Source organism: Pelodiscus sinensis, chromosome 22 (assembly GCF_052426305.1).
Source record: "Pelodiscus sinensis isolate ZL-2025 chromosome 22, ASM5242630v1, whole genome shotgun sequence".
Taxonomy (NCBI): Eukaryota; Metazoa; Chordata; order Testudines; family Trionychidae; genus Pelodiscus; species Pelodiscus sinensis.
Genome location: NC_143073.1, coordinates 26,729,113 through 26,753,044, shown reverse-complemented (window position 1 = coordinate 26,753,044; position 23,932 = coordinate 26,729,113). Strand labels below are relative to the sequence as shown.

Here is a 23,932-nt window from a genome sequence, read left to right as displayed (position 1 = left end):
GCCAAGGGAGGTGGACGAGTTCCCAGCATGCAATGCGCCAGCGCGGCCAAGGGAGGTGGACGAGTTCCCAGCATGCAATGCGCCAGTGTGGCCAAGGGAGATGGACGAGTTCCCAGACCTTTGGTATGACTCAGTCTGACGGTTCCTATGGTCTAACGCCTCCCAGCATGCACCACGGCAGAGCGGCCATGTAGGTGGAAGCTCCCAGCATGCTGTGCTGCTGCTGTTCCCAGTGCGAATGGCAGTCGGCCTTGCTCTCAGGACAGGGCTGTTTCCCCCAGGCTGGGACATTAACCTCAGTTTTCCAGCAATTCCCCACAGGGGCCCAGCGCAGCTGGTGAACGCCCTTTGCAGTGTCAGTGGGATAAGACTGGGCCCTTAAACTCCTGTCCCAAAGTGCTACTGGTGGTGGTAAGATGCAGCTGGGCTCCATTCCAGAGGGGCCGCATGCCAGCACCAAGCAAGGGGTCCCTCTGGAACCAGCCCCTTCTCACCCCAGAGGGGCCAGGTCCCAGCGCCAGGCGAGGGATCCCCGTATAACCCCAGGGGGCCGTGTCCCAGAGCCAGGTGAAGGGATGTCGCTCGTGGGCTGTCAGCCTACCGTTTGTTCGGGTGGAAGGAAAATCGATTCTCTCTGTGATTTGGTTCCTGAAGGTTGCAGCGGCGACATTAGGAGTAATTGTAAAGTGCTGAACCCAGAGCTTAAAACTCCTCCGTGGGAGTCCAGTTTCAAAGCAGCAGTACGGCGTGGAGCCCTGGGTCAGCTGGGGCCTCCGTAGCTGACCCTGGGCTCCGTGTGGCATTTCGAAGCGGCAGCGCTGCATGGAGCCCGGAGTCAGCCGAGTCCCCCGCTGGGGCTCTTGTACATTTCCAAGGCGGAACGCGGAAGTGCCCATGGACTAGTTGACTAGTAAATGAATCGATATTTTTAACATCCTTAAGTCCCACCAGCCCCTCTGCTCAGGGAGAGGAGTGAGGAGCAGTGGTTAGAGCAGGAGGGGGCTGCGGGCCAGGAGCAGTGTTCCCTCTAATTGTTTATGCCTGTGTGCAGAATGGATGTTGTGATCTGCACCGCTACGGAGAACGTGCGACAGGGAGGGGATGTGTGAACCATCGTCTCCGGGCTGGGGCGCATCGCAGAATTCACTGCCCGGGGCCGATCTGCACAGTGCCGGGAGGCGAGTCCCTGCGTTTTCCTCACGGTGGCAGCAGCGACATGAGCAATAACCCCAGAGCTTAAAACCCTCCCTGAGCCCAGGAGAGAAGCCAGGAGTCCTCCGCTCTAACCACTAGACTCCCCTGCCCTCCCAGAGCTGGGCAGGGAACCCAGGGGTCCCGGCTCCCAGCCTGGCCGGGGGATCACTGACGTAAGGCTGCCCATGGCAGGGGAGGAGGAGTTGGCAGCCCGAAAGTGAAAGCGAAAGCCCCGTGTGCTGCCCAGTCTCAGCCTTGCTCCCGGCCGGGAAGCTTCTGGTCCAGCCTCGGCTCCGCACGGCTCCTGCCAGGTTTGTGCCCGGACTCCCGGGTTCTCTCCCCGCTCCGTGGGGCTGGGGGGCTGGGACCTGGGGGCTTGGGTCTGGGGCAGGAAGCACTCAGGTGAAAATGGGGGATTCCCTCCGGTCAGCTGGAGTCCGGAACCGGCTCCGTACAGAAGGGGCTGGGCAGGGGCTTGGCCCACGCGGGAGGTCGGACTAGAGATGAACATGCTGGTCCCTTCTGACCTTCCAGTCTGTGGGTTCTCTCTCGGCTCCCAAAGGGGCGTGGGGTCTGGTGGTTAGAGTGGGTGTAGGGGGCTGGGAGCCAGGACTCCTGGGTTCTCTCCCAGCTCCTGGAGGGCCGTGGGGTCTGGTGGAGTAAAGCAGCAGGGGCTGGGATCTGTCTGTAACCCTGACACAGGCCCACTGCCTGTTCTGTGCCTCAGTTTCCCCCTCTCTAAACAGGGTCAGTCAGCTCCCTGTGGAGGGGCCAGGAAGCTGGTTAAAGGGGGGTGTCTCTTCTGCCCCCTCCTTGAACACGAGGTGCCCTGGGGTGGGCCTGGTTCTGGTGGTACCAGCTGCCAAGCCACAAATCTTGCCCTCTCCAGCACGGGTCTGGGGATGGGGCCCTGGGTGGGACCTGCTCCCAGGGTATGTCTACACTACAGCACTAATTCGAATTAGTTAATTCGAACTAAGCTAATTCGAACTAGTGCATCTAGACCTAAACACTAATTCGAATTAGCGTTTTGACAATTTGAAATAGTACGTCCACATTGAGTGGACCCTGAACCGAGGTTAAGGCTGGCTGGAAGCAGTGCCGGCCGGGCATCAGGTTAGGACTTAGAGCGTGGAGCTGCTGCCTCAGGCTAGCCGAGGGTTGTGCTTAAAGGGACCCGACCCCCACCCCGGACAGACAGTTCTCAGGGTTCCCCACTTGCCTGTCTACCTCGATGGGGGGACAGCAAAGCAGTCCTGGCTTGGAGTGCCCTGAGTGCCCACACTCGGCACATCACAGCACTCGGCCATCAGCCCGGCTGCACTTGCTGCAGGCTGCCATCTGGGGGGGTCAATCGGGGGGCTGTCAGGATCCAGGAGGCCCTGCAGGAGAGCTTGCACCCCGAGGAGCCTGCAGAGCCACCCCAGTCCTCCCCATCAGGGGGTCGTACCCCATTCCTCCCTCACCTCATTCCACTTACCCCTCCCTAGCCCCCCTTCCTGATGTAAAAAATAAAGGACACGTGTGTTCAAAATGTTCAAAAATAGAAACTCTCTTTATTTAACAAAACTGGGGGTGGGGGGGAATAACCTCTGGGGAGACTGGGAAAAGGAGGTGGGAGAGGGGAGGTGGAAACCTGGGAGGAGGGAGCTGGAAGGGGGAAGCCAGGGGAAGAAGGAGGAGGGGAAGTATCAAACTATGGTACTCCATATCTTCAGTACTGTGTACAGGTGTGGTCTCCTCACCTCAAAAACGATATTTTGGCCTTAGAAAGGGTTCAAAAAAGGGCAACTACAATGATTAGGGGTTTGGAACAAGTCCCATATGAAGAGAGGCTAAAGAGACTGGGACTTTTCCGCTTAGAAAAGAGGAGACTGAGGGGGGATAGGATAGAGGTCTATAAAAGCATGCGTGGGGTGGAGAGGATGAATAAAGAAAAGTTCTTCATTAGTTCCCATAATAGAAGGACTAGAGGACACCAAGGCTACATCTAGACTGGCATGATTTTGTGGAAATTCTTTTAACGGAAAAGTTTTTCCGTTAAAAGTATTTCCGCAAAAGAGCGTCTAGATTGGCAAGGATGCTTTTGCGCAAAAGCATCCGTGGCCAGTCTAGATGCGATTTTGCACAAGAAAGCCCCAATTGCCATTTTAGCCATTGGGGCTTTTTTGCACAAAACAATTCTTCCCTGTCTACACTGGGCCTCTTGTGCAAATATTCTTGCGCAAGAGGGATTTTTCCCGAGCAGGAGCGTGAAAGTATTTGCGCAAGAAGCACTGATTTTGTACATTACCAAGTCAGTGCTCTTGCGCAAATTCAAGAGGCCAGAGTAGACAGCTGGCACCCCAAATGAAATGAATGGGCAGCAGGTTTAAAACTAATAAGCGAAAGTTCTTCTTCACACAGCACATCGTCAACCTGTGGAACTCCTTGCCACAGGAGGCTGTGAAGGCTAGGACTATAACAGAGTTTAAAGAGAAGTTAGATAAAGTCATGGAGGTTGGGTCCATGGAGTGCTATTAGCCAGGGGGTAGGAACGGTGTCCCTGGCTCTGTTTGTGGAAGGCTGGAGATGGATGGCATGAGACAAATGGATTGGTCATTGTCTTCGGTCCATCCCCTCCGGGGTACCTGGTGCTGGCCGCTGTCGGCAGACAAGCTACTGGGCTAGATGGACCTTTGGTTGGACCCAGTACGGCCGTTCTTATGTTCTAAGCTCAGGGCTCAGGGTCGGGGGGTCTCACTGGACCAACTTGATTTTCATGCAAACCTGCTCCTGGGTTCGCATGTGGCCTTTGGTGGCCGGGCTGGCAGCTATCCTGCCCTAGACGGCCGCCTTCCTGTGCCTAGTGCGGAGGTTGTGGACGTTGGAGGCTCCCCCCATACCTCGATGAAGTCCACGATCTCCGCACTAGACCAGGCAGGCGCCCGCCTCTTGCGGACCTGGGCAGGCTCCAGGGCAGCTGCCAGCCTGGTCCTGGGAAGAGGCGGAGGGCTGGGTGGCAGCAGGTGGCTGGCTCATGCCGTGCCAGGTGCAGGGTCTGCTGGCTGGGCACTGGCAGGCTTGCAACTGGCACAAGCACCGTAGCCAGCCCGTGCCCTTTTAAGGGCCCCGGGGCCGGGAGGGGGGCAGAAGAGTTTCCCTGGTGGTGCCCAGAGTGGCCACCAGGGCAAGCTGGGGAGGGCTAGCCTCCCACTAGTTCGAATGAAGTGGCCACACAGCCCTTAATTCAAACTACTTAATTGGAACTAGGCTCAGTCCTCGTGGAATGAGGTTCACCTAGTTCCAATTAAGCGCTCCGCTAGTTCCAGTTCAGTTGGAACTAGCGGTTTGCACGTGTAGCGCCTCTCCACGTTAATTTGAACTAACGGCTGTGAGTTCGAATTCACTTTGTAGTGTAGACATACCCCCTGAGAGCAGTGGGGCCCCACTCGCACTGGGGAGCCAGGCTCTGTGGCGGGCATGCATGCCTGGTCCCAGCCTCTTGTGTAACACGACCCTCTCTCCCCAGCCTCGTGCGCCGGGCCCCGCACCAGAGCCATGGAGCCCGTCTGCCTGGTGGAGCCAGTGCCCAGCTCTGGCACCCTGCAGGTGAACCCGGCCGCCTTGGACCTGCTCCGGGGCCTCAACCGTCCCCTTCACGTCCTCGCCATCTTCGGGCCCTGTGGCACCGGGAAATCCTTCCTCATGGACCGGCTGGCAGGGCAGGGCCAAGGTGAAGGGTCCCCATTGCTCCCCGTTCCCTCTGCCCCACCACACCCCATCGCAGTCTGGCTCGCCCCCTCCAGTCCTCCCCTGGGCCTCCCCTGCCTCCCCGCCCCCGGCCCCGGACAGAGCCGAGAGCTGGATTGCGGGGTCCAGTGTCTGACAGCTGTGCTGACGGAAGGCGCATGGGGAGCACCGGCGGCAGGAGAAGTTCTGGCGGGCAAAGCCAACTGCGAGCGACCTGGCTGCCTGGTGCCGCCCTGTACTGGCCAGGAGGGTCCGCCCTGGTCAGGGGAAGGGAGCCAAGGGGCAGCCGTGTGGGACGTCACTGGGGGAGGGGAAAGGGGAAAAACGGATAGCACCAGGGCGGGCGCTCAGGCTGGCCCCCGGCTCCACTCCCGGAGGTGGGTCAGGGCAGAGTCCTGAGGGTCAGTCGTGGGACGGGGGAGGGAAGCTCAGGTGGGACACAGAAGCTCGACTGGAAATTAGGGATGTAAACAGGTAACCAGTTTACTGACGCCGGGGCTGCGGGTTGGAGCTCGCAGCCGGCAGCCCGGTAGGGTGGGAGCCGGCAGCCCGGTAAGCCAGCAGCCCGGTAGGGCGGGAGCCGGCAGCCCGGTAGGGCGGGAGCCGGCAGCCCGGTAAGCCAGCAGCCCAGTAGGGGAGGAGCCAGCAGCCCGGTAGGGCGGGAGCCGGTAGGGCGGGAGCCGGCAGCCCGGTAAGCCAGCAGCCCAGTAGGGCAGGAGCCGGCAGCCCGGTAGGGCTGGAGCCGGCAGCCCGGTAAGCCAGCAGCCCAGTAGGGCAGGAGCCAGCAGCCCGGTAGGGCGGGAGCCGGCAGCCCGGTAAGCCAGCAGCCCGGTAGGGCGGGAGCCGGCAGCCCGGTAAGCCAGCAACCCAGTAGGGCAGGAGCCGGCAGCCCGGTAGGGCGGGAGCCGGCAGCCCGGTAAGCCAGCAGCCCGGTAGGGCGGGAGCCGGCAGCCCGGTAAGCCAGCAGCTCGGTAGGGCGGGAGCCGGCAGCCCGGTAAGCCAGCAGCTCGGTAGGATGGGAGCCGGCAGCTCGGTAAGCCAGCAGCCCGGTAGGGCAGGAGCCGGCAGCCCGGTAGGGCGGGAGCCGGCAGCCCGGTAAGCCAGCAGCCCGGTAGGGCGGGAGCCGGCAGCCCGGTAAGCCAGCAGCCCGGTAGGGCGGGAGCCGGCAGCCCGGTAAGCCAGCAGCCCGGTAGGGCGGGAGCCGGCAGCCCGGTAAGCCAGCAGCTCGGTAGGGCGGGAGCCGGCAGCCCGGTAAGGCAGGAGCCGGCAGCCCGGTAAGCCAGCAGCTCGGTAGGGCGGGAGCCGGCAGCCCGGTAAGCCAGCAGCTCGGTAGGGCGGGAGCCGGCAGCCTGGTAAGCTAGCAGCTCAGTAGGACGGGAGCCGGCAGCCCGGTAAGCCAGCAGCTCGGTAGGGCAGGAGCCGGCAGCCCGGTAGGGCGGGAGCCGGCAGCCTGGTAAGCCAGCAGCCCGGTAGGGCGGGAGCCGGCAGCCTGGTAAGCCAGCAGCCCGGTAGGGCAGGAGCCGGCAGCCCGGTAAGCCAGCAGCCCGGAAGGGCAGGAGCCGGCAGCCCGGTAGGGCGGGAGCCGGCAGCCGGCAGCCCCACGGTTAATGTTTTTACATCCCTGCTGAGGAGAAGGCGCAGCCCCTGCTGGCCCGGGAGTCAGAGCATCCGGGCCTAGACGGGCCCCTGGCGGGGCTGGTCTCACTTTGCTGTGTCCTGCCGCAGCGCCGGGGCCCCTCCCAGCTGGTGTTGCTACATTTCTTTTCCTTCCCCGGCGCCTGCCTGCCCCCTTCCCCAGCCCCCTTCCAGCGCCTTCCTGACTCCCTGGGCACCCTCACTCCCTCCTGCCTGGACCTCACCTGATTCCCACCCCCTATCTCCATGCCTGGGCCTCCCCCCGACCCTGCCTGAGCCTCTCCACCTCTCCTTTCGCCACTGCCCCCCACTCAGCACCCCTCTCTCCCCACAGGCTTCCCCTGCTCCCCGGGGATCTGGCTCTGGTGCCTGCCTCACCCGACTGAACCGGACCAGGGTCTGGTGCTGCTCGACACGGAGGGATTTCCCGAGCAAGAGGTAGTGGTATCTAGTGGTTAGAGTGTGTGTGTGGGGGGGGTGGGGTGGGGCTGGGAGCCAGTCCGCCGGGGTTCTCTCCCTGGCTCGCGGAGGGGAGTGGGAGCAACAGTTAGAGGCAGGGGTGTCTGAAATCCAGTTACCACTGAGTTACTGTGGGGATTCTCATCCCCCACAGTGTAGGCATCTTGGCCCTTAGCCAGGAAAACATCATGGTGGCGTGCCTCAGTTTCCCCTTCCACACAGCACATTATGGCTGGAACCTCCTTTGTGCTGTAAGAAGTTCCAAGACCAGGTACAGGCATTAACCGTGAACTATCAATATCAGGAGTCCGTCAACAGACAGTCTGTGCTTTGATACCGTTCTTGCCAGGTTCAATGTCCTGACGGGACCTACCCAAGTCACAGCACCCCCCTGTGGTCCCAGTGACCGGCAAGCCACAGACCACTGGCCAGAGTCACACGCAGCCCTTCCCACCCCTCCCTGTTAGCCACAGGGACACAGCGGAGCGGCGTCCATCCGTGCTGGGCTGCGCTAGGACATCAGCCTGGTTAAACACATGGGCCATGTCCCAGCCACACCACGTACCCCGCGGTGACACGCTGAGCTCCCCTCACGACAGGCAGAGCGGCCCATGGCTCCCTCCCAGACAGAACGTTCCCCGCACCAGCCCAGAGCCCACGGCCACAACTCCACACACACACGTCACACGAGTGTCACACACAATCAGTAGAGCACAAGCTTCCATTTGACACCTCACACGGCCCCTTTGTACGGACTTTGGGGCAAACACCCCCCGTGGGCGCAGCAGTGATCTGGCTGCCACTTTAAAATCCAGTCACGTGACAGTCACGTGGAGTGTGTCAGCTGCCACCCTCGCCAGCGAACAGCCCCCAGCAAATCCCCTCAGACACCCCAGCGCTCCCTGTGCCCCCAGTCCCCCCTTACACAGGGGAGAGGTTCTAACCCATCCCCCACCTCCCCTCAGACACCCCAGCGCTCCCTGTGCCCCCCAGCCCCCCCTTACACAAGGGAGAGGTTCTAACCCATCCCCCACCTCCCCTCAGACACCCCAGTGCTCCCTGTCCTCCGTGTCACAAGCGCTGGAAGCCAGGGTACCTGGGATCTCCCCCTGGCACTGGGGGGAGTGGGGTGCAGTGGTTAGAGGGGGGCTGGGTTCTCCCCCAGCTCTGGTGGGAGTGGGGTGCAGTGGTTAGAGGGGGCTGGGTTCTCCCCCGGCTCTGGTGGGAGTGGGGTGCAGTGGTTAGAGGGGGCTGGGTTCTCCCCTGGCTCTGGGGGGAGTGAGGTGCAGTGGTTAGAGGGGGCTGGGTTCTCCCCTGGCTCTGGGGGGAGTGGGGTGCAGTGGTTAGAGGGGGCTGGGTTCTCCCCTGGCTCTGGTGGGAGTGGGGTGCAGTGGTTAGAGGGGGCTGGGTTCTCCCCCTGGCTCTGGGGGGAGTGAGGTGCAGTGGTTAGAGGGGGGCTGGGTTCTCCCCTGGCTCTGGGGGGAGTGGGGTGCAGTGGTTAGAGGGGGCTGGGTTCTCCCCGGCTCTGGGGGGAGTGAGGTGCAGTGGTTAGAGGGGACTGGGTTCTCCCCCGGCTCTGGGGGTAAAGATGCTCATGCGCCTCGTGGTGCCGTTGCAGGGCGACGAGACAAAACTCTCCCGACTCTTCCTCCTGAACGTGCTGCTCAGCAGCGTCTTTATCTACAACTCCCGGGGCGAGGACGACCCCCAGGGACAGCTGGACCGCCTGGCGTATCCTGCCCAGCACGGCATCCCCCCACGGGCCTGCCCCTGCCCAGCCTGCCCGCTCCCCTCCCCCCGCCCGCCTCCCGGCCCAGCCTGCTTCCTGCCGGGGAGCTGGGTTGGGACTGCTACCCCCCCCGATGCCCCATTCCCAGCCCCCTGCCCCCCCCTTGCCTCCCCAGCCAGGTGGGTTCCCGCGGCTCGGCCTGTCTTTTCCTTCACGGCGCCCCGCAGCTACGTGAGGGACCTGCCGCGGGTGGTGCGCGTGCTGGACGAGTGCTCCTGGGAAAACAGCTCCCTGCTCAGCAGCGTGCTGCCTGCCTTCGTGTGGTGCCTGCGGGACGTGGCGCCCGACCCCTGCCTGGACCAGGCGCTGGAAGCCATGGACCACGAGCTGGCGTCGGCGCTCAGCTCCCCGCAAGGTGCGTGGGAGGGGAGCCCTGAGGTGCGGGCCGCTGCCCAGCCGGCTCTGTCCTGCCTCCCCAACTCGCCCCGACCTCTCAGAGGGGAGCCGGAGTCACTTCCTGTCCTAAACCCGCTCTGCTGGGAAACAGCCTTCGTGCCCTGCCCCAGAGGTGGCTGCATTTTCCTCCATGGTCCACTCAGAGGGGCCGCATCTCCCAGCCAGGCGAGGAGGGGCGTTTGTACAAACAGCCTTCGTGCCCCTCCCCAGTGGTGGCCGCATCTCCCTGCTGGGCCAGGGTCTCCTCTATAAACAAGCCTCATGGCCTGCCCCAGAGCGGCCACATCTGTGCCCTGGGCGTCGCCTGCGGCTCAGTTCTCCCGCCCCCTTCTCTTGCAGATTCGGAGGACTCCCCGTCCAGCTGCATACAGAGGTTGTTCCCCCACCAGAAGCTCTTCCGTTTCTGTGCCCCCCGAGCGCCCGGCGAGCCTGGGTCTCCCGCAGAGCGGCTGCACCCCACGTTCCAGGAGCAGATGGGGCGTTTCAAGGACTACGCCCTGAGCCAGCGCCCAAAGGTCGTGGTGGGGAATCGAGAGGTCGATGGGGAGTGTAAGTGTGTGGCTGGAGGCGGAGGAGCAGGGCAGCCTGCACGGGGTCTGTACAGCGCCTAGCGCGGCCAGGTCATGGGCCAGGCCCCTGGGACCGCAGGGCAACACGGCTGGGCACAGATGCAGATTCGGCAGCAGGGCCACGCTCCTGGGCGCCCGTGGTTCTCCACAGGGCCGGGAAAGCCCCAGGCGGCGGGAGCCTGGCTCTTCGGTTCAGTGCGGCTTTCTGTCCGGAGCTTCCCGTGCGGCTGGGCTGGTCCCACTGGCCGAGGCTCCGGGGCTGGGCTGGTCCCGCTGGCTGAGGCGCCGGGGCTGGGCTGGTCCCGCTGGCTGAGGCTCCGGGGCCGGGCTGGTCCCACTGGCCGAGGCACCGGGGCTGGGCTGGTCCTGCTGGAATTGCCAGGGCCCGGAAGCCCGTCAGGCACCCAGGCCTGGCCCTGCCTCCGGCCCGGCAGTCACCAGCCTCCACCCCTGGCACTGAGGGACGCTGCCGCCTGGAGGCACAGAATCCCTGGCTCTTCTCTAAGGCTTCCCAGCCAGCCGTGGGCCCTCTGGACGGCAGGGGAAACTGAGGCACAAAGCAGGCCCACGACTTGCCCACGCCCCTCCAGCCCCAGTGCTGAGCCCCCGGAGTCGCAGCTCACCCTGCAGCAGCGGCACCCCACACAGGACCTGGGGGAGGGGAGGGTCAGGATAGGCGCCCCCCACCCACCAAACCCTGCTCCCTCCTCTCTCCAGTCCTGGCTGATTTCCTGGAGCGCCTCGTGGACCTGCTGTCCCGGGACCAGCCCGTTCTGCTGAGTGAGGTCTGCAGTGCCTTGCAGGTGAGGGGGCTTGAGGCTGGGAGATGCAGGGGTCCCGGGGATCTGTGCGCTGGGGGTGGAGGGGGATCGGGAGGTCCCGGGGAGCTGTGTGCTGGAGGGGATGGAGGGGGATCAGGGGGTCCCGGGTAGCTGTGCGCTGGGGGGGTGGAGGGGGATCAGGGGGTCCCGGGGAGCTGTGTGCTGGGGGGAGGCGGAAGGGCCCAGGTGACGGCGGGTTTCTGCTCCCAGCAGGGAGGCAGCGATGGATCCGTGGGGAACCCACCGGACTCTGCGGGGGGCCTCCGAGCCAGGGGTGCTGCAGCCGGCGCTGCCCAGCCCTCGGTGCCGGAGCCCAAGGTCAGTGAGGGATCGGGGCCGGGGCTGCAGGGGGCAGGGCCGGTTCTGGTTCCAGCTCAGCCCAGAGATGGGGGCTGAGACCGGACAGTTCTCGTCAGACAGGCCCGCTTGCTGCCGTGGGGCACTGTGGCTGGGTGGGGCCGGGCCTGTGTCTCACCCCCGCTTCCGAGTCCCGGCAGGGCCAGACGGGGCCAGCGCCCGTCCGGTGGAGAGGCCCCGAGCGGCTGTACAGATGGCCGGCCGTGGCAGCCCTTTGCTGGGTGGGGGGGCCAGCCACGTTCGCCCCAGCTGGGGCAGGGCAGCGGGGCCTGGCGGTTAGAGCGGGGGCGGGGAGCCAGGCCTCCTGGGTTCTTGCCCTGTCCCTGGGAGGGCAGTGAGTCCTAGCTGTTAGAGCGGGGGCGGGGAGCCAGGGCTCCTGGGTTTTTGCCCTGTCCCTGGGAGGGCAGTGGGGCCTGGCGGTTAGAGCGGGGGCGGGGAGCCAGGGCTCCTGGGTTCTTGCCCTGTCCCTGGGAGGGCAGTGGGGCCTAGCGGTTAGAGCGGGGGCGGGGAGAGGAGCCAGGGCTCCTGGGTTCTTGCCCTGTCCCTGGGAGGGCAGTGGGGCCTGGCGGTTAGAGCGGGGGCGGGGAGCCAGGGCTCCTGGGTTCTTGCCCTGTCCCTGGGAGGGCAGTGAGTCCTAGCTGTTAGAGCGGGGGCGGGGAGCCAGGGCTCCTGGGTTCTTGCCCTGTCCCTGGGAGGGCAGTGGGGCCTAGCGGTTAGAGCGGGGGCGGGGAGAGGAGCCAGGGCTCCTGGGTTCTTGCCCTGTCCCTGGGAGGGCAGTGAGTCCTAGCTGTTAGAGCGGGGGCGGGGAGCCAGGGCTCCTGGGTTCTTGCCCTGTCCCTGGGAGGGCAGTGGGGCCTAGCGGTTAGAGCGGGGGCGGGGAGAGGAGCCAGGGCTCCTGGGTTCTTGCCCTGTCCCTGGGAGGGCAGTGGGGCCTGGCGGTTAGAGCGGGGGCGGGGAGCAGGGCTCCTGGGTTCTTGCCCTGTCCCTGGGAGGGCAGTGGGGCCTAGCGGTTAGAGCGGGGGCGGGGAGAGGAGCCAGGGCTCCTGGGTTCTTGCCCTGTCCCTGGGAGGGCAGTGGGGCCTGGCGGTTAGAGCGGGGGCGGGGAGCCAGGGCTCCTGGGTTCTTGCCCTGTCCCTGGGAGGGCAGTGAGTCCTAGCTGTTAGAGCGGGGGCGGGGAGCCAGGGCTCCTGGGTTCTTGCCCTGTCCCTGGGAGGGCAGTGGGGCCTAGCGGTTAGAGCGGGGGCGGGGAGAGGAGCCAGGGCTCCTGGGTTCTTGCCCTGTCCCTGGGAGGGCAGTGGGGCCTGGCGGTTAGAGCGGGGGCGGGGAGCAGGGCTCCTGGGTTCTTGCCCTGTCCCTGGGAGGGCAGCGGGGCCTAGCGGTTAGAGCGGGGGCGGGGAGCAGGGCTCCTGGGTTCTTGCCCTGTCCCTGGGAGGGCAGTGGGGCCTGGCGGTTAGAGCGGGGGCGGGGAGAGGAGCCAGGGCTCCTGGGTTCTTGCCCTGTCCCTGGGAGGGCAGTGGGGCCTGGCGGTTAGAGCGGGGGCGGGGAGCAGGGCTCCTGGGTTCTTGCCCTGTCCCTGGGAGGGCAGTGGGGCCTGGCGGTTAGAGCGGGGGCGGGGAGCAGGGCTCCTGGGTTCTTGCTGAGCCCTTTGCCCGTCGGGAATCCAGCCGCGCTCTCCGGTGTCTCTCCCGGCAGAGGGAGCGAGTGGTCCCGCTGCAGGCGTCTCAACCCGTCCCGGCCCAGGTGAGTGGCCTGTCGGCCCAGCCCCACCCCCTCCTGGCTGCCTTTCGGGGGAGTCCAACCTGCCCCGTGCCCAGCGTCACCCTGCGCTGTTGCCCCCAGGCTGCCCCCGGCCCGCTGCCCCCAGGCGCCATGGAGGAGCCGATGTGCCTGGTCGAGAACCGGCCAGGCGGGGAGCTGCAGCTCAGACAGGAGGCCCTGGCCCTGCTCCGGAGCATCGCCCAGCCCGTGGTGGTGGTGGCGATCGCCGGGCTGTACCGCACCGGCAAGTCCTACCTCATGAACAAACTGGCCGGCAAGGACCAGGGAGGTGAGCAGCTGGGGGGCTATGGGGTGGGTGGGGCCATGGGGCTGAGTGGGGGGGCAGGGAGGGACAAACTGGCCAGCAAGAGACCGGGTGAGAGATGTGAGCCCTGCCCTGGGGCCCCAGGACTCTGTCCCTAGTGCTGGGAGGGCAGTGGGGTCTAGTGGTTAGAGGGAAGTGGGGTCTAGTGGCTGGGGGGGCTGGGAGGCAGTGGGGTCTAGTGGTTAGGGGGGCTGGGAGGGGAGTGGGGTCTAGTGGTTAGAGGGGGCTGGGAGGGCAGTGGGGTCTAGTGGTTGGGGGGCTGTGAGGGGAGTGGGGTCTAGTGGTTAGAGGGGCTGGGGGGAGTGGGGTCTAGTGGTTAGAGGGGGCTGGGAGGGGTGTGGGGTCTAGTGGTTAGGGGGGCTGGGAGGGGTGTGGGGTCTAGTGGTTAGGGGGGCTGGGAAGGCAGTGGGGTCTAGTGGTTAGGGGGGCTGGGAGGGGAGTGGGGTCTAGTGGTTAGGGGGGCTGGGAGGGTGTGGGGTCTAGTGGTTGGGGGGCTGGGAAGGCAGTGGGGTCTAGTGGTTAGGGGGGCTGGGAGGGGAGTGGGGTCTAGTGGTTAGGGGGGCTGGGAGGGGAGTGGGGTCTAGTGGTTAGAGGGGGCTGGGCGGGGTGTGGGGTCTAGTGGCTGTGGGGGCTGGGAGGGGAGTGGGGTCTAGTGGTTAGAGGGGGCTGGGAGGGGTGTGGGGTCTAGTGGTTAGGGGGGCTGGGAGGGGTGTGGGGTCTAGTGGTTAGGGGGGCTGGGAAGGCAGTGGGGTCTAGTGGTTAGGGGGGCTGGGAGGGGAGTGGGGTCTAGTGGTTAGGGGGGCTGGGAGGGTGTGGGGTCTAGTGGTTGGGGGGCTGGGAAGGCAGTGGGGTCTAGTGGTTAGGGGGGCTGGGAGGGGAGTGGGGTCTAGTGGTTAGGGGGGCTGGGAGGGGAGTGGGGTCTAGTGGTTAGAGGGGGCTGGGCGGGGTGTGGGGTCTAGTGGCTGTGGGGGCTGGGAGGGGAGTGGGGTCTAGTGGTTAGAGGGGGCTGGGGGCCAGGGCCCCGGGTTCCCTCGCTCTGCGCCTGTCCCAGCCCCTCCCCTCTCTCCGCAGGGTTCTCGCTGGGCTCCACCGTCCAGTCGCACACCAAGGGCATCTGGATGTGGGTCCTGCCCCACCCCCGCCGGGCCGGCCACGCCCTGGTGCTGCTGGACACCGAGGGGCTGGGCGACGTGGAGAAGGTGGGGGGGGCAGAGGGGGCTGGGTCTCAGCTCTGGGACCCAGGGAGATCTGGGGCAGGGAGGCCTGGGGGGACTGTGGACATCGTCCCGTCTTTTGTTCCAGCTACACCAGACTAACACGGCTGCATTTCTATCACTATTCTACATGGGGGGACCAAGGACCCTCTGGCCGTGGGGAGAGTCTCTGGGCCTAGAGGTGGGGGGCTCTGGGGTCAGCACAGGTCGGTGTCCCATGCCCCCAGCCCCATATTCCTCCCCCCCCCCCCCCCCCTGCATGGGGGCGACGCTGACCCCGGTTCCTGCCCCTGCAGGGCAACGTGCAGAACGACGCCTGGATCTTCGCGCTGGCCGTGCTGCTCAGCAGCACCCTGGTCTACAACAGCCTGGGCACCATCGACCAGTACGCCCTGGAGCAGCTGCAGTATCCTGCCCCAGCGGGGGGCCAGGAGTCGGGGAGCTGGGGCGGCAGGGAGCAGCTGTCACAGGGGTCTGGGATGGTCCTAGGACCCAGGGCCACCCCGGGGCGGGTTCCTGGGGAAATGGGGCTGTGGGCTGGGGGTGCTGGGCTCAGAGACCCCCCGCAGGGGGCGCTGCACCTCGGGTTCCTTAGCCGCCCCCAGCTACGTGTCGGAGCTGACAGAGCGCATCAAGGTGAAGGCGGCAGGCGAGGGCGACCGGCAGGAGGGGGAGGATTCGGCCGAGTTCGTGCGGTTCTTCCCGGCCTTCGTGTGGGCCGTGCGGGATTTCGCGCTGCAGCTGGAGCTGGACGGGCGGCCGATCACCGAGGACGAGTACCTGGAGAACAGCCTGAAACGCCGGGAAGGTGCCACACGTGGGCAGGATGGACCTGGGGGGTCTGGTCCGTGGGGCTGGGAGGGGCAAGATGCCAGGGTAGATGGGCCTAAGGTCTGATCAGGGCGAGGGGGTACCGGGCAGGCTGGCCTGGGGGTCTGACCAGGGCGGGGGGGTACCGGGCAGGCTGGCCTGGGGGTCTGACCAGGGCAGGGGGGTACCGGGAAGGCTGGCCTGGGGGTCTGACCAGGGCAGGGGGGTACCGGGCAGGCTGGCCTGGGGGTCTGACCAGGGCGGGGGGGTACCGGGCAGGCTGGCCTGGGGGTCTGACCAGGGCGGGGGGGTACCGGGCAGGCTGGCCTGGGGGTCTGACCAGGGCGGGGGGGTACCGGGCAGGCTGGCCTGGGGGTCTGACCAGGGCGGGGGGGTACCGGGCAGGCTGGCTTGGGGGCCTGACCAGGGCGGGGGGGGTACCGGGCAGGCTGGCCTGGGGGTCTGACCAGGGCGGGGGGGGGTACCGGGCAGGCTGGCCTGGGGGTCTGACCAGGGCGGGGGGGGGTACCGGGCAGGCTGGCCTGGGGGTCTGACCAGGGCGGGGGGGTACCGGGCAGGGTGGCCTGGGGGTCTGACCAGGGCGGGGGGGGGGTACCGGGCAGGGTGGCCTGGGGGTCTGACCAGGGCGGGGGGGGGGTACCGGGCAGGCTGGCCTGGGGGTCTGACCAGGGCGGGGGGGTACCGGGCAGGCTGGCCTGGGGGTCTGACCAGGGCAGGGGGGTACCGGGCAGACTGGCCTGGGGGTCTGACCAGGGCGGGGGGGTACCGGGCAGGGTGGCCTGGGGGTCCGAGCAGGGCGGGGGGGTACCGGGCAGGGTGGCCTGGGGGCCTGACCAGGGCGGGGGGGTACCGGGCAGACTGGCCTGGGGGTCCGACCAGGGCGGGGGGGTACCGGGCAGGGTGGCCTGGGGGCCTGACCAGGGCGGGGGGGTACCGGGCAGACTGGCCTGGGGGTCCGACCAGGGCGGGGGGGTACCGGGCAGGGTGGCCTGGGGGTCTGACCAGGGCGGGGGGTACCGGGCAGACTGGCCTGGGGGTCTGACCAGGGCGGGGGGGTACCGGGCAGGGTGGCCTGGGGGCCTGACCAGGGCGGGGGGGTACCGGGCAGACTGGCCTGGGGGTCCGACCAGGGCGGGGGGGTACCGGGCAGGGTGGCCTGGGGGTCTGACCAGGGCGGGGGGGTACCGGGCAGACTGGCCTGGGGGTCCGACCAGGGCGGGGGGGTACCGGGCAGGGTGGCCTGGGGGTCTGACCAGGGCGGGGGGGTACCGGGCAGACTGGCCTGGGGGTCCGAGCAGGGCGGGGGGGTACCGGGCAGGGTGGCCTGGGGGTCTGACCAGGGCGTCTCTCCCAGGCCAGCCCAGGAAGCTGGATTTGCCCAAGAAGTGCCTGCGTCAGAGCTTCCCGTCCCGCAAGTGCTTCGTGTTTGACCGGCCAGCCCCGCGCCGCGACCTGCCCCGGCTGGAGCAGCTCCCGGAGTCAGCGCTGAGCCCCGAGTTCCTGGAGCAGGCGCGGCGCTTCTGCAGCTACATCCACCAGCACGCGGGCACCAAGACCCTCCCGGGCGGCCACGTGGTGACCGGCACCTGTGAGTGGGGGCGGGGCGCGGCCCGGGGGGGATCGGGTCATATTGTGAAAGGGATCACTGGGGTGCCTGGGCGCTGCCCCTCCCCCCCCCCGGCCCCCTGGGCGCCTGGCGCTGCCCCTCCCCCCCGGCCCCCTGGGCGCCTGGCGCTGCCCCTCCCCTCCGGCCCCGCTGGGCGCCTGGGCGCTGCCCCTCCCCCCCGGCCCCCTGGGCGCCTGGCGCTGCCCCTCCCCCCCGGCCCCCTGGGCGCCTGGCGCTGCCCCTCCCCCCCGGCCCCCTGGGCGCCTGGCGCTGCCCCTCCCCCCCGGCCCCCTGGGCGCCTGGCGCTGACCCTCCCCTCCGGCCCCGCTGGGCGCCTGGCGCTGCCCCTCCCCTCCGGCCCCGCTGGGCGCCTGGCGCTGACCCTCCCCCCCGGACCCGCTGGGCGCCTGGCGCTGACCCTCCCCTCCGGCCCCGCTGGGCGCCTTGCGCTGCCCCTCCCCTCCGGCCCCGCTGGGCGCCTGGCGCTGCCCCTCCCCTCCGGCCCCGCTGGGCGCCTGGCGCTGCCCCTCCCCCCCGGCCCTGCTGGGCGCCTGGCGCTGACCCTCCCCTCCGGCCCCGCTGGGCGCCTGGCGCTGACCCTCCCCTCCGGCCCCGCTGGGCGCCTGGCGCTGACCCTCCCCCCCGGCCCCGCTGGGCGCCTGGCACTGACCCTCCCCTCCGGCCCCGCTGGGCGCCTGGCGCTGACCCTCCCCTCCGGCCCCGCTGGGCGCCTGGCGCTGCCCCTCCCCTCCGGCCCCGCTGGGCGCCTGGCACTGACCCTCCCCTCCGGCCCCGCTGGGCGCCTGGCGCTGACCCTCCTCTCCGGCAGTGCTGGGGACCCTGGCGGTGACCTACGTGGACGCCATCCGCAGCGGGGCGGTGCCCTGCCTGGAGAGCGCGGTGCTGGCCCTGGCGCAGATGGAGAACTCGGCGGCGGTGGGCGAGGCCGTGGCTGCCTACGAGGGGCTGCTGGAGCGGCGGGCGGCGCTGCCCACGGAGAGCGTGGCGGAGCTGCTGGAGCTGCATGCGCAGTGCGAGCGGGAGGCCCTGCGGGTGTTCATGGCCCGCGCCTTCAAGGACGACGAGCAGCAATACCAGCGGCAGCTGAAGGTACCGGACCCCGCGCTGGGCACCCCCTCCCCCAGCCTGGAACGAGCCAGGGGCCTGCAGGGGCATCGGTGCACTCTGGGGCTGGGTGGCTCCGTGGGGCAGGGAGTGGGCCCAGGACCTTAGGGGCCAGCGGCTCCCGTGTCCCCTCTCTTGCAGGACACACTGGACTCCCGGCGCGTGGAGCTGTGCCGCCGGAACGAGCAGGCCTCCTCGGACCGGTGCATGGCCGTGCTCATGGAGCTGTCGGAGGAGCTGGAGGAGCGGGTCCGCGAGGGGACCTACTCGGTGCCCGGGGGCTACCAGCGGCTCCTGGCCGACCAGCAGGAGATGGCGGAGAGATACCAGCTGGTGCCCGGGAAGGGGCTCATGGTGAATTGGCTCAATTGCATGGACGGGCTGGGGCCGGGACTCCGGGTTCTGTGTACGGCTGTGGCTCTGCAGAGCCCTGGGGGGGCTGTGGGCCCCTTGATCTGAGGGGGAGAGTCACCCGCACACGTCTCTCTCCCTTCCACACTGCAGGGGGACACTTAGCCAGGTCCTAGGGCAGCCCTGGGAATTTACACACCCACCTTCCCCCCGTTCCTGGGGCTCAGGGGCATCTTCCTGCGCGTTGGCGGGGTCTCTGGCCACTGACAGAGCCTCCCACAGTCACGTCCTTCTCCTCCGCTGACTGACAATCCCAAACAAGCAGCATGCGCATGCCAAGCGCAGTGTCAGCTCACCAGTCCTGTACAATAGTGGTAGAAATGCAGCCGTGTTAGTCTGGTGCAGCTGAAACAAAAAACAGGACTATGTAGCACTTTAAAGACTAACAAGATGGTTTATTAGATGATGAGCTTTCGTGGGCCAGACCCACTTCCTCAGATCAAATAGTGGAAGAAAATAGTCACAACCATATATACCAAAGGATACAATTTAAAAAAAATGAACACACATGAAAAGGACAAATCACATTACAAAACAGAAGGGGGGTGTGGGGGGGGGGGGGGAAGGAAGGTGAATGCCAGTGAGTTAATGATATTAGAGGTGGGGAAGGGGAGATGTCTGTGAGTTAATAGAATTAGAGGTGATAATGGGGGAAGCTATCTTTGTAATGGGTAAGATAGCTGGGGTCTTTGTTAAGTCCCGTGCGGAGTGTAAAGACCCCAGCTATCTTACCCATTACAAAGATAGCTTCCCCCATTATCACCTCTAATTCTATTAACTCACAGACATCTCCCCTTCCTCACCTCTAATATCATTAACTCACTGGCATTCACCTTCCTTCCCCCCCCCCCCACACACCTCCCTTGTGTTCTGAAATGTGATTTGTCCTTTTCATGTGTGTTCATTTTTTTAATTGTATCCTTTGGTATACAGGCAGTCCCCGGGTTACATGGATCCGACTTACATCAGATCCCTACTTACAAACGGGGTGAGGCAACCCCGCACTAGCTGCTTCCCCCCAGCAGACCAGGGAGACGCGAAGCTAGCGCCCCCCCTCCAGCAGACCAGGGAGACATGGAGTGGCTTTTCTCAGCAGACACCTCAGCTTGAGAATAAAGGACTGAGGGAAGTGAGGTGTGGGAGAATAAAACTGAGCTCTGGAGAAATGTTTGGCTAGAGTTTCCCCTACAATATGTACCAGTTCTGACTTACATACAAATTCAACTTAAGAACAAACCTACAGTCCCTATCTTGTACGTAACCCGGGGACTGCCTGTATATGGTTGTGACTATTTTCTTCCACTATTTGATCTGAGGAAGTGGGTCTGGCCCACGAAAGCTCATCATCTAATAAACCATCTTGTTAGTCTTTTAAGTGCTACATAGTCCTGTCTTTTGTTTCAGTCCTGTACAGGCAGACTTCCCCTGTTGGCCAGGCAAGGTCAGTCTCTGGTCGTAGGCAGGGAGGTGAATTCTTCCAGGTCTTCTCCCTCCTCCTGGCGCTCCTGTTCCTCCAGCCTTTTCTTCCTTCCTCTGCTTCTTTACTTCCCGTCTCCGTCTTGGAGCCCAGTGTATATAATGAAACCTGAGTCTTGCTCAGCTAGACCGTCACCAATTACTTTAGTATCATTTTACTAACCAATCCTAACAGAATGAGCTACCCCAGCAGACCCCGCACCTCCACTGAGTCACACCTAGCAGCAGCCAGGAACAGTCAGCTCACAGTCGAACAACAGGCCAGTGCAGTGACAATGCTCATGGGGGGGGAACCCACACCATCCTCTCTGGAGAAGCAGTTTCTTGCCAGACACGATGGGGTGACTTCAGTTTTCTTTACCCATCTTGAGATCTGTGGCAGTGGGGGGCTGTCCGGGCAACGTCCCCTCCTCACAGCCGGCTGTGACACTGTAATACAGTTGAAATGGACCTGTGAGGATGTGACTCCAGGCCTTACAGGACTGGCTGCAGCAGGCGGCTCTGGTTCAGGCCTAGCGCAGGCCTTCCAGCATGGCTACAGAAAAGCCAGATTGTTACAGGAGGGGGCAGGCGGGAGGGGCTGTGGGGGGCAGGCGAGAGGTGCTGTGGGGGGCAGGGAGCAGGCGGGAGGGGCTCTGGGGGGCAGGCGGGAGGGGCTGTGGGGGGCAGGGGGCAGGCGGGAGGGGCTGTGGGGGCAGGGGGCAGGCAGGAGGGGCTGCGGGGGGCAGGTGGGAGGGGCTGTGGGGGCAGGGGGCAGGCGGGAGGGGCTGCGGGGGGCAGGCGGGAGGAGCTGCGGGGGCAGGGGGCAGGCAGGAGGGGCTGCGGGGGGCAGGCGGGAGGGGCTGTGGGGGCAGGGGGCAGGCGGGAGGGGCTGCGGGGCGCAGGCGGGAGGGGCTGTGGACCCGGCTCACCCCCTCTCTCCCCGGTGCCCCAGGCGGCCGAGATGCTGCAGCAGTTCCTGAAGTCCAAGGAGACGGTGGCCCAGGCTGTGCTGCAGACGGACCAGAGCCTGACGGACAGACAGAAGGAGATCGAAGGTGACTGCAGCGGGGGGCCCCTAGCGCGTGTCCCCCCCTTGGGTCTGTGGGTCTGCTGACCCCCTGGGCTCCACATGCCAGGGCTCTGCAGGGGAGGGGCCTGTGTCCTCGCAGGCCTGGCGCCCCACGGCCGGGTGAGCCCAGGCCCAATGATTCCGAGGCCCCATCCAGCCAGTGCCCCACAGATGCTGGGATGCCCCGAGCCCCATGAATGAGGTGAGCTCAGCCCCAGGGCTCCGGCGCCGCAGATCCGGGGGGGCCCGTGAGCCCAGGCCCCCCCGAGCCCTCTGGCCCTGACCGTGTGCCCCCAGCGGAGCGGGCGCGGGCCGAGGCGGCCGAGCGGGAGGCCCAGCTGCGCCAGGAGCTGCAGGCCAGGACGGAGCAGCTGCTGCAGGACCAGGAGCGCAGCCACCAGGAGCACGTCCAGCAGCTCACGGCCAAGATGGAGCAGGAGCGCGGGCAGCTGCTGGCCGAGCAGGAGCGAGCGCTGGCCCTGAAACTGCAGGTACCAGCCCCCCCGGGCAGCTGGGACCGGACCCCCGGGTTCTCTGCCAGCCCTGGGAGGGGAGAGGGGCTGGGGGGTTGGGGGGCGGGGAGCCCGGACTCCCGGGTTCTCTGCCAGCCCTGGGAGGGGAGGGGGGCTGGGGGCCTGGGGGGGGGCGGGGAGCCCGGACTCCTGGGTTCTCTGCCAGCCCTGGGAGGGGAGGGGGCTGGTGGGTTGGGGGGGCGGGGAGCCAGGTCTCCTGGGTTCTCTTTCAGCCCTGGGAGGGGAGGGGGGGCTGGTGGGTTGGGGGGGGCAGAGAGCCCAGGACTGCCGGGTTCTCTGCCAGCCCTGGGAGGGGAGGGGGGCTGGAGGGTTGGGGGGGGCGGGGAGCCTGGACTCCTGGGTTCTCTGCCAGCCCTGGGAGGGGAGGAGGGCTGGGGGGTTGGGGGGGCGGGGAGCCCGGTCTCCTGGGTTCTCTGCCAGCCCTGGGAGGGGAGGGGGGGCTGGTGGGTTGGGGGGGGCAGAGAGCCCAGGACTGCCGGGTTCTCTGCCAGCCCTGGGAGGGGAGGAGGGCTGGGGCTCGGGGAGGGGAGGGGAGGGGGCAGGACCCAGGACTGCCGGGTTCTCTCCCAGCTCTGCCCCCGCCCCCGTGGCGCTAACCCTCGGCTCTGCCCCCAGGAGCAGGCGCAGCTGCTGCGCGAGGGCTTCCAGGGGGAGGCGGCGCAGCTGCGGCAGCAGATCCAGAACCTGAGTTCGGCCATGAGCCAGCCCCGGCGCTCCCGCTGCGTCGTCTGCTGAGGACGGAGCGCCGGGGGCTGGGCCGCGCCCTCCCGCTGGCTGCAGGGAGGCTTCCTCGCGTCAGGAGGAGCCTCGGGCAGGCGCTGGCTCAGCTGCAGCCTCTGCTCTGCCTCCGGAGCCAGTCCGGTGCGGGCCGCGCCTCCCGGCTGACAGCGGAGGCTTTCCAGGCGGGCTGGCTGCAACAGGCCCCGGAGGGCCAACGGCCACGTCCTGCCTCCCCCCAGCCCAGCCGGGACTCGTGGCGGGGCCGCCCGGCCGGGGCGCTCCCAGTAGCACGGGGCAGATCAGATCCCACGGGAGAGGCTTGTTTCACGGCCTGTGATGTTTCCCACGGCTGGGAGCCTGCCAGGGCCCCTCCGTATCTCCGCTGCAGCCGCCCCTGTGCAGGCACTGGTGTGTTAGTGCAGGGCCTCTCGTGAACACGGGAGCTGCCATGTGCTCCGGTCTGTTATTGTAGGGTCTGAAATACCTGGTGCTGGCGTGTTATTGTAGGGTCTCTTCTGCGCCAGGCCGGGCGGGGGATGGGCTGAGGAGGAGGCTTGGCAGAGTCCTTGCTCACGTTTAATAAACACGTATTTTAACCCCCCTCCCTGACTCCTGATGCCTGTTGGGTGGGGGGGGGGTGGAGTAATTTCTCCCTTCAGTGACTTCCTGGTCCCCGCAGCCCCCCACAGAAAGCAAACCAGTGGGTTCCCTGTGCACAGGCCCGTGGCTCTGGCGGTGGGGCCTGGGGGTTGGGGGGGGCAGGGGCTGGGATGCCCAAGTTCAAACCCCAGCTCCTCTGTAACTGGGGGCTAGTCGGGTCACAGGGCCGTGCCTCAGTTTCCCCTGCCTTTGGGGCTGTTTTTACGGTGCAGAGTGGACGGTGTCTGCGGTGCACGGCTCCCAGGGCCCTCCACCCTGCCGGTGCTGTACCGGGGCCTCCAGGGGCCGAGCGCTCAGGGCTGCAGTGCTCTGGAGTGGGGGGTGACCCCGGTACCTGTGGGGTCTGCTTCCAGCCCAGAGCTGGTGGTGGAGCTGGCGCGGGGCGCTCAGAGGCTCATGTGACAAACCCCCCAGGCCCCAGCAACGCCTCCCCCGCGGTGACACGGCTGGGATGGTCTGCCTGCCCAGGGGGCGGGTCCCCTCCCTGGCTGTGGCACAGGCCGCCCAAGGGGCAGGCTCGGTCTGGCCTGTTTCTCAGCCGGGGAATCCCAGCATCGGGCCCTGTTCGGGGAGGCAGCTGGCCCCGGGCTGCCGTCTTCAGGGCACGGACACTGGCCCAGAGGGCCCCAGCCGGCCAGGCCCCCCCACAGCAGTGAGACCCACGGCGCGCTCGGGGCAGGGCGGCGGCGGGCCCCGCGGGGGCAGAACATTGGGTCGGGGGCCCGCCAGGCACAGCTCCGCCCGGGCTGGCGCCAGGGACGCCGCAGAGCGAGTCAGACCCTGCCCCCGAGCCCGGCGGGCGGCTGCAGCAGGGTGGGGATGGACAGCGCCTGGGGCCTGCGGACACTTTCCTCCCCAGGATCCGTCTCTGGCGCCTCGGGGCGCGTCCCAGCCGGCCCAGGGAGCAGGAGGAACCCGCCTGGAGGGAGCTGAACACCTCTGGGTCCAGGCCCCCCAGCCTCCCAGAGCCAGGAGAGAGCCCAGGGGTCCTGGTGCCACCCCCCAGCTCTGTCCCCCGGGGCCTCTGGCCAGCAGCATCAGGAGCAGGCTGGGCGGAGACGGCTGGTCCCCCCCCCACTCCGTATCGACTGCACGGGTGGCTGGTGACCCCGCGCAGGTCCCAGCGTTGCTCCCGGGCCCCGGGCTGCGGCTGTTTTCAGGAACTGTCGGAGCGCTGACTCATTCCGCCGCGGGTGGGGTGTTGCAGGGGGACAGTCTGAGTCAGGCGGCTCAAAATACTCTGCACAGCCGGCGGAAACAGAAAGCAGCA

At 66.8% G+C, this 23,932-nt stretch overlaps 1 protein-coding gene across 4 annotated transcripts; it reads left to right on the top strand.

The window, feature by feature from the left end:
- Nucleotides 1-649: 649 nt before the first annotated feature.
- LOC102452688 (guanylate-binding protein 1-like) lies at nucleotides 650-22,603 on the top strand. 4 transcript variants are annotated; one of them, XM_089772312.1, is made up of 19 exons: nucleotides 1,237-1,505; nucleotides 4,706-4,909; nucleotides 6,896-7,002; nucleotides 8,639-8,751; nucleotides 8,977-9,164; nucleotides 9,545-9,754; nucleotides 10,492-10,577; nucleotides 10,809-10,913; nucleotides 12,645-12,692; nucleotides 12,792-12,999; nucleotides 14,107-14,234; nucleotides 14,546-14,655; nucleotides 14,855-15,057; nucleotides 16,435-16,668; nucleotides 17,516-17,796; nucleotides 17,953-18,165; nucleotides 20,633-20,735; nucleotides 21,047-21,240; nucleotides 21,898-22,150. In XM_089772312.1, exons 2-19 carry the CDS (start codon nucleotides 4,735-4,737, stop codon nucleotides 22,015-22,017), a joined length of 2,826 nt encoding a protein of 941 aa, XP_089628438.1. In that variant the 5' UTR covers nucleotides 1,237-1,505; nucleotides 4,706-4,734; the 3' UTR covers nucleotides 22,018-22,150. The 4 variants fall into 4 exon arrangements, with proteins under 4 accessions (XP_089628439.1, XP_089628438.1, XP_089628436.1 ...); XM_089772310.1 differs by having other exon boundaries at nucleotides 10,806-10,913; XM_089772311.1 differs by having other exon boundaries at nucleotides 1,239-1,505; nucleotides 6,896-6,999; nucleotides 10,806-10,913.
- Nucleotides 22,604-23,932: the final 1,329 nt, after the last annotated feature.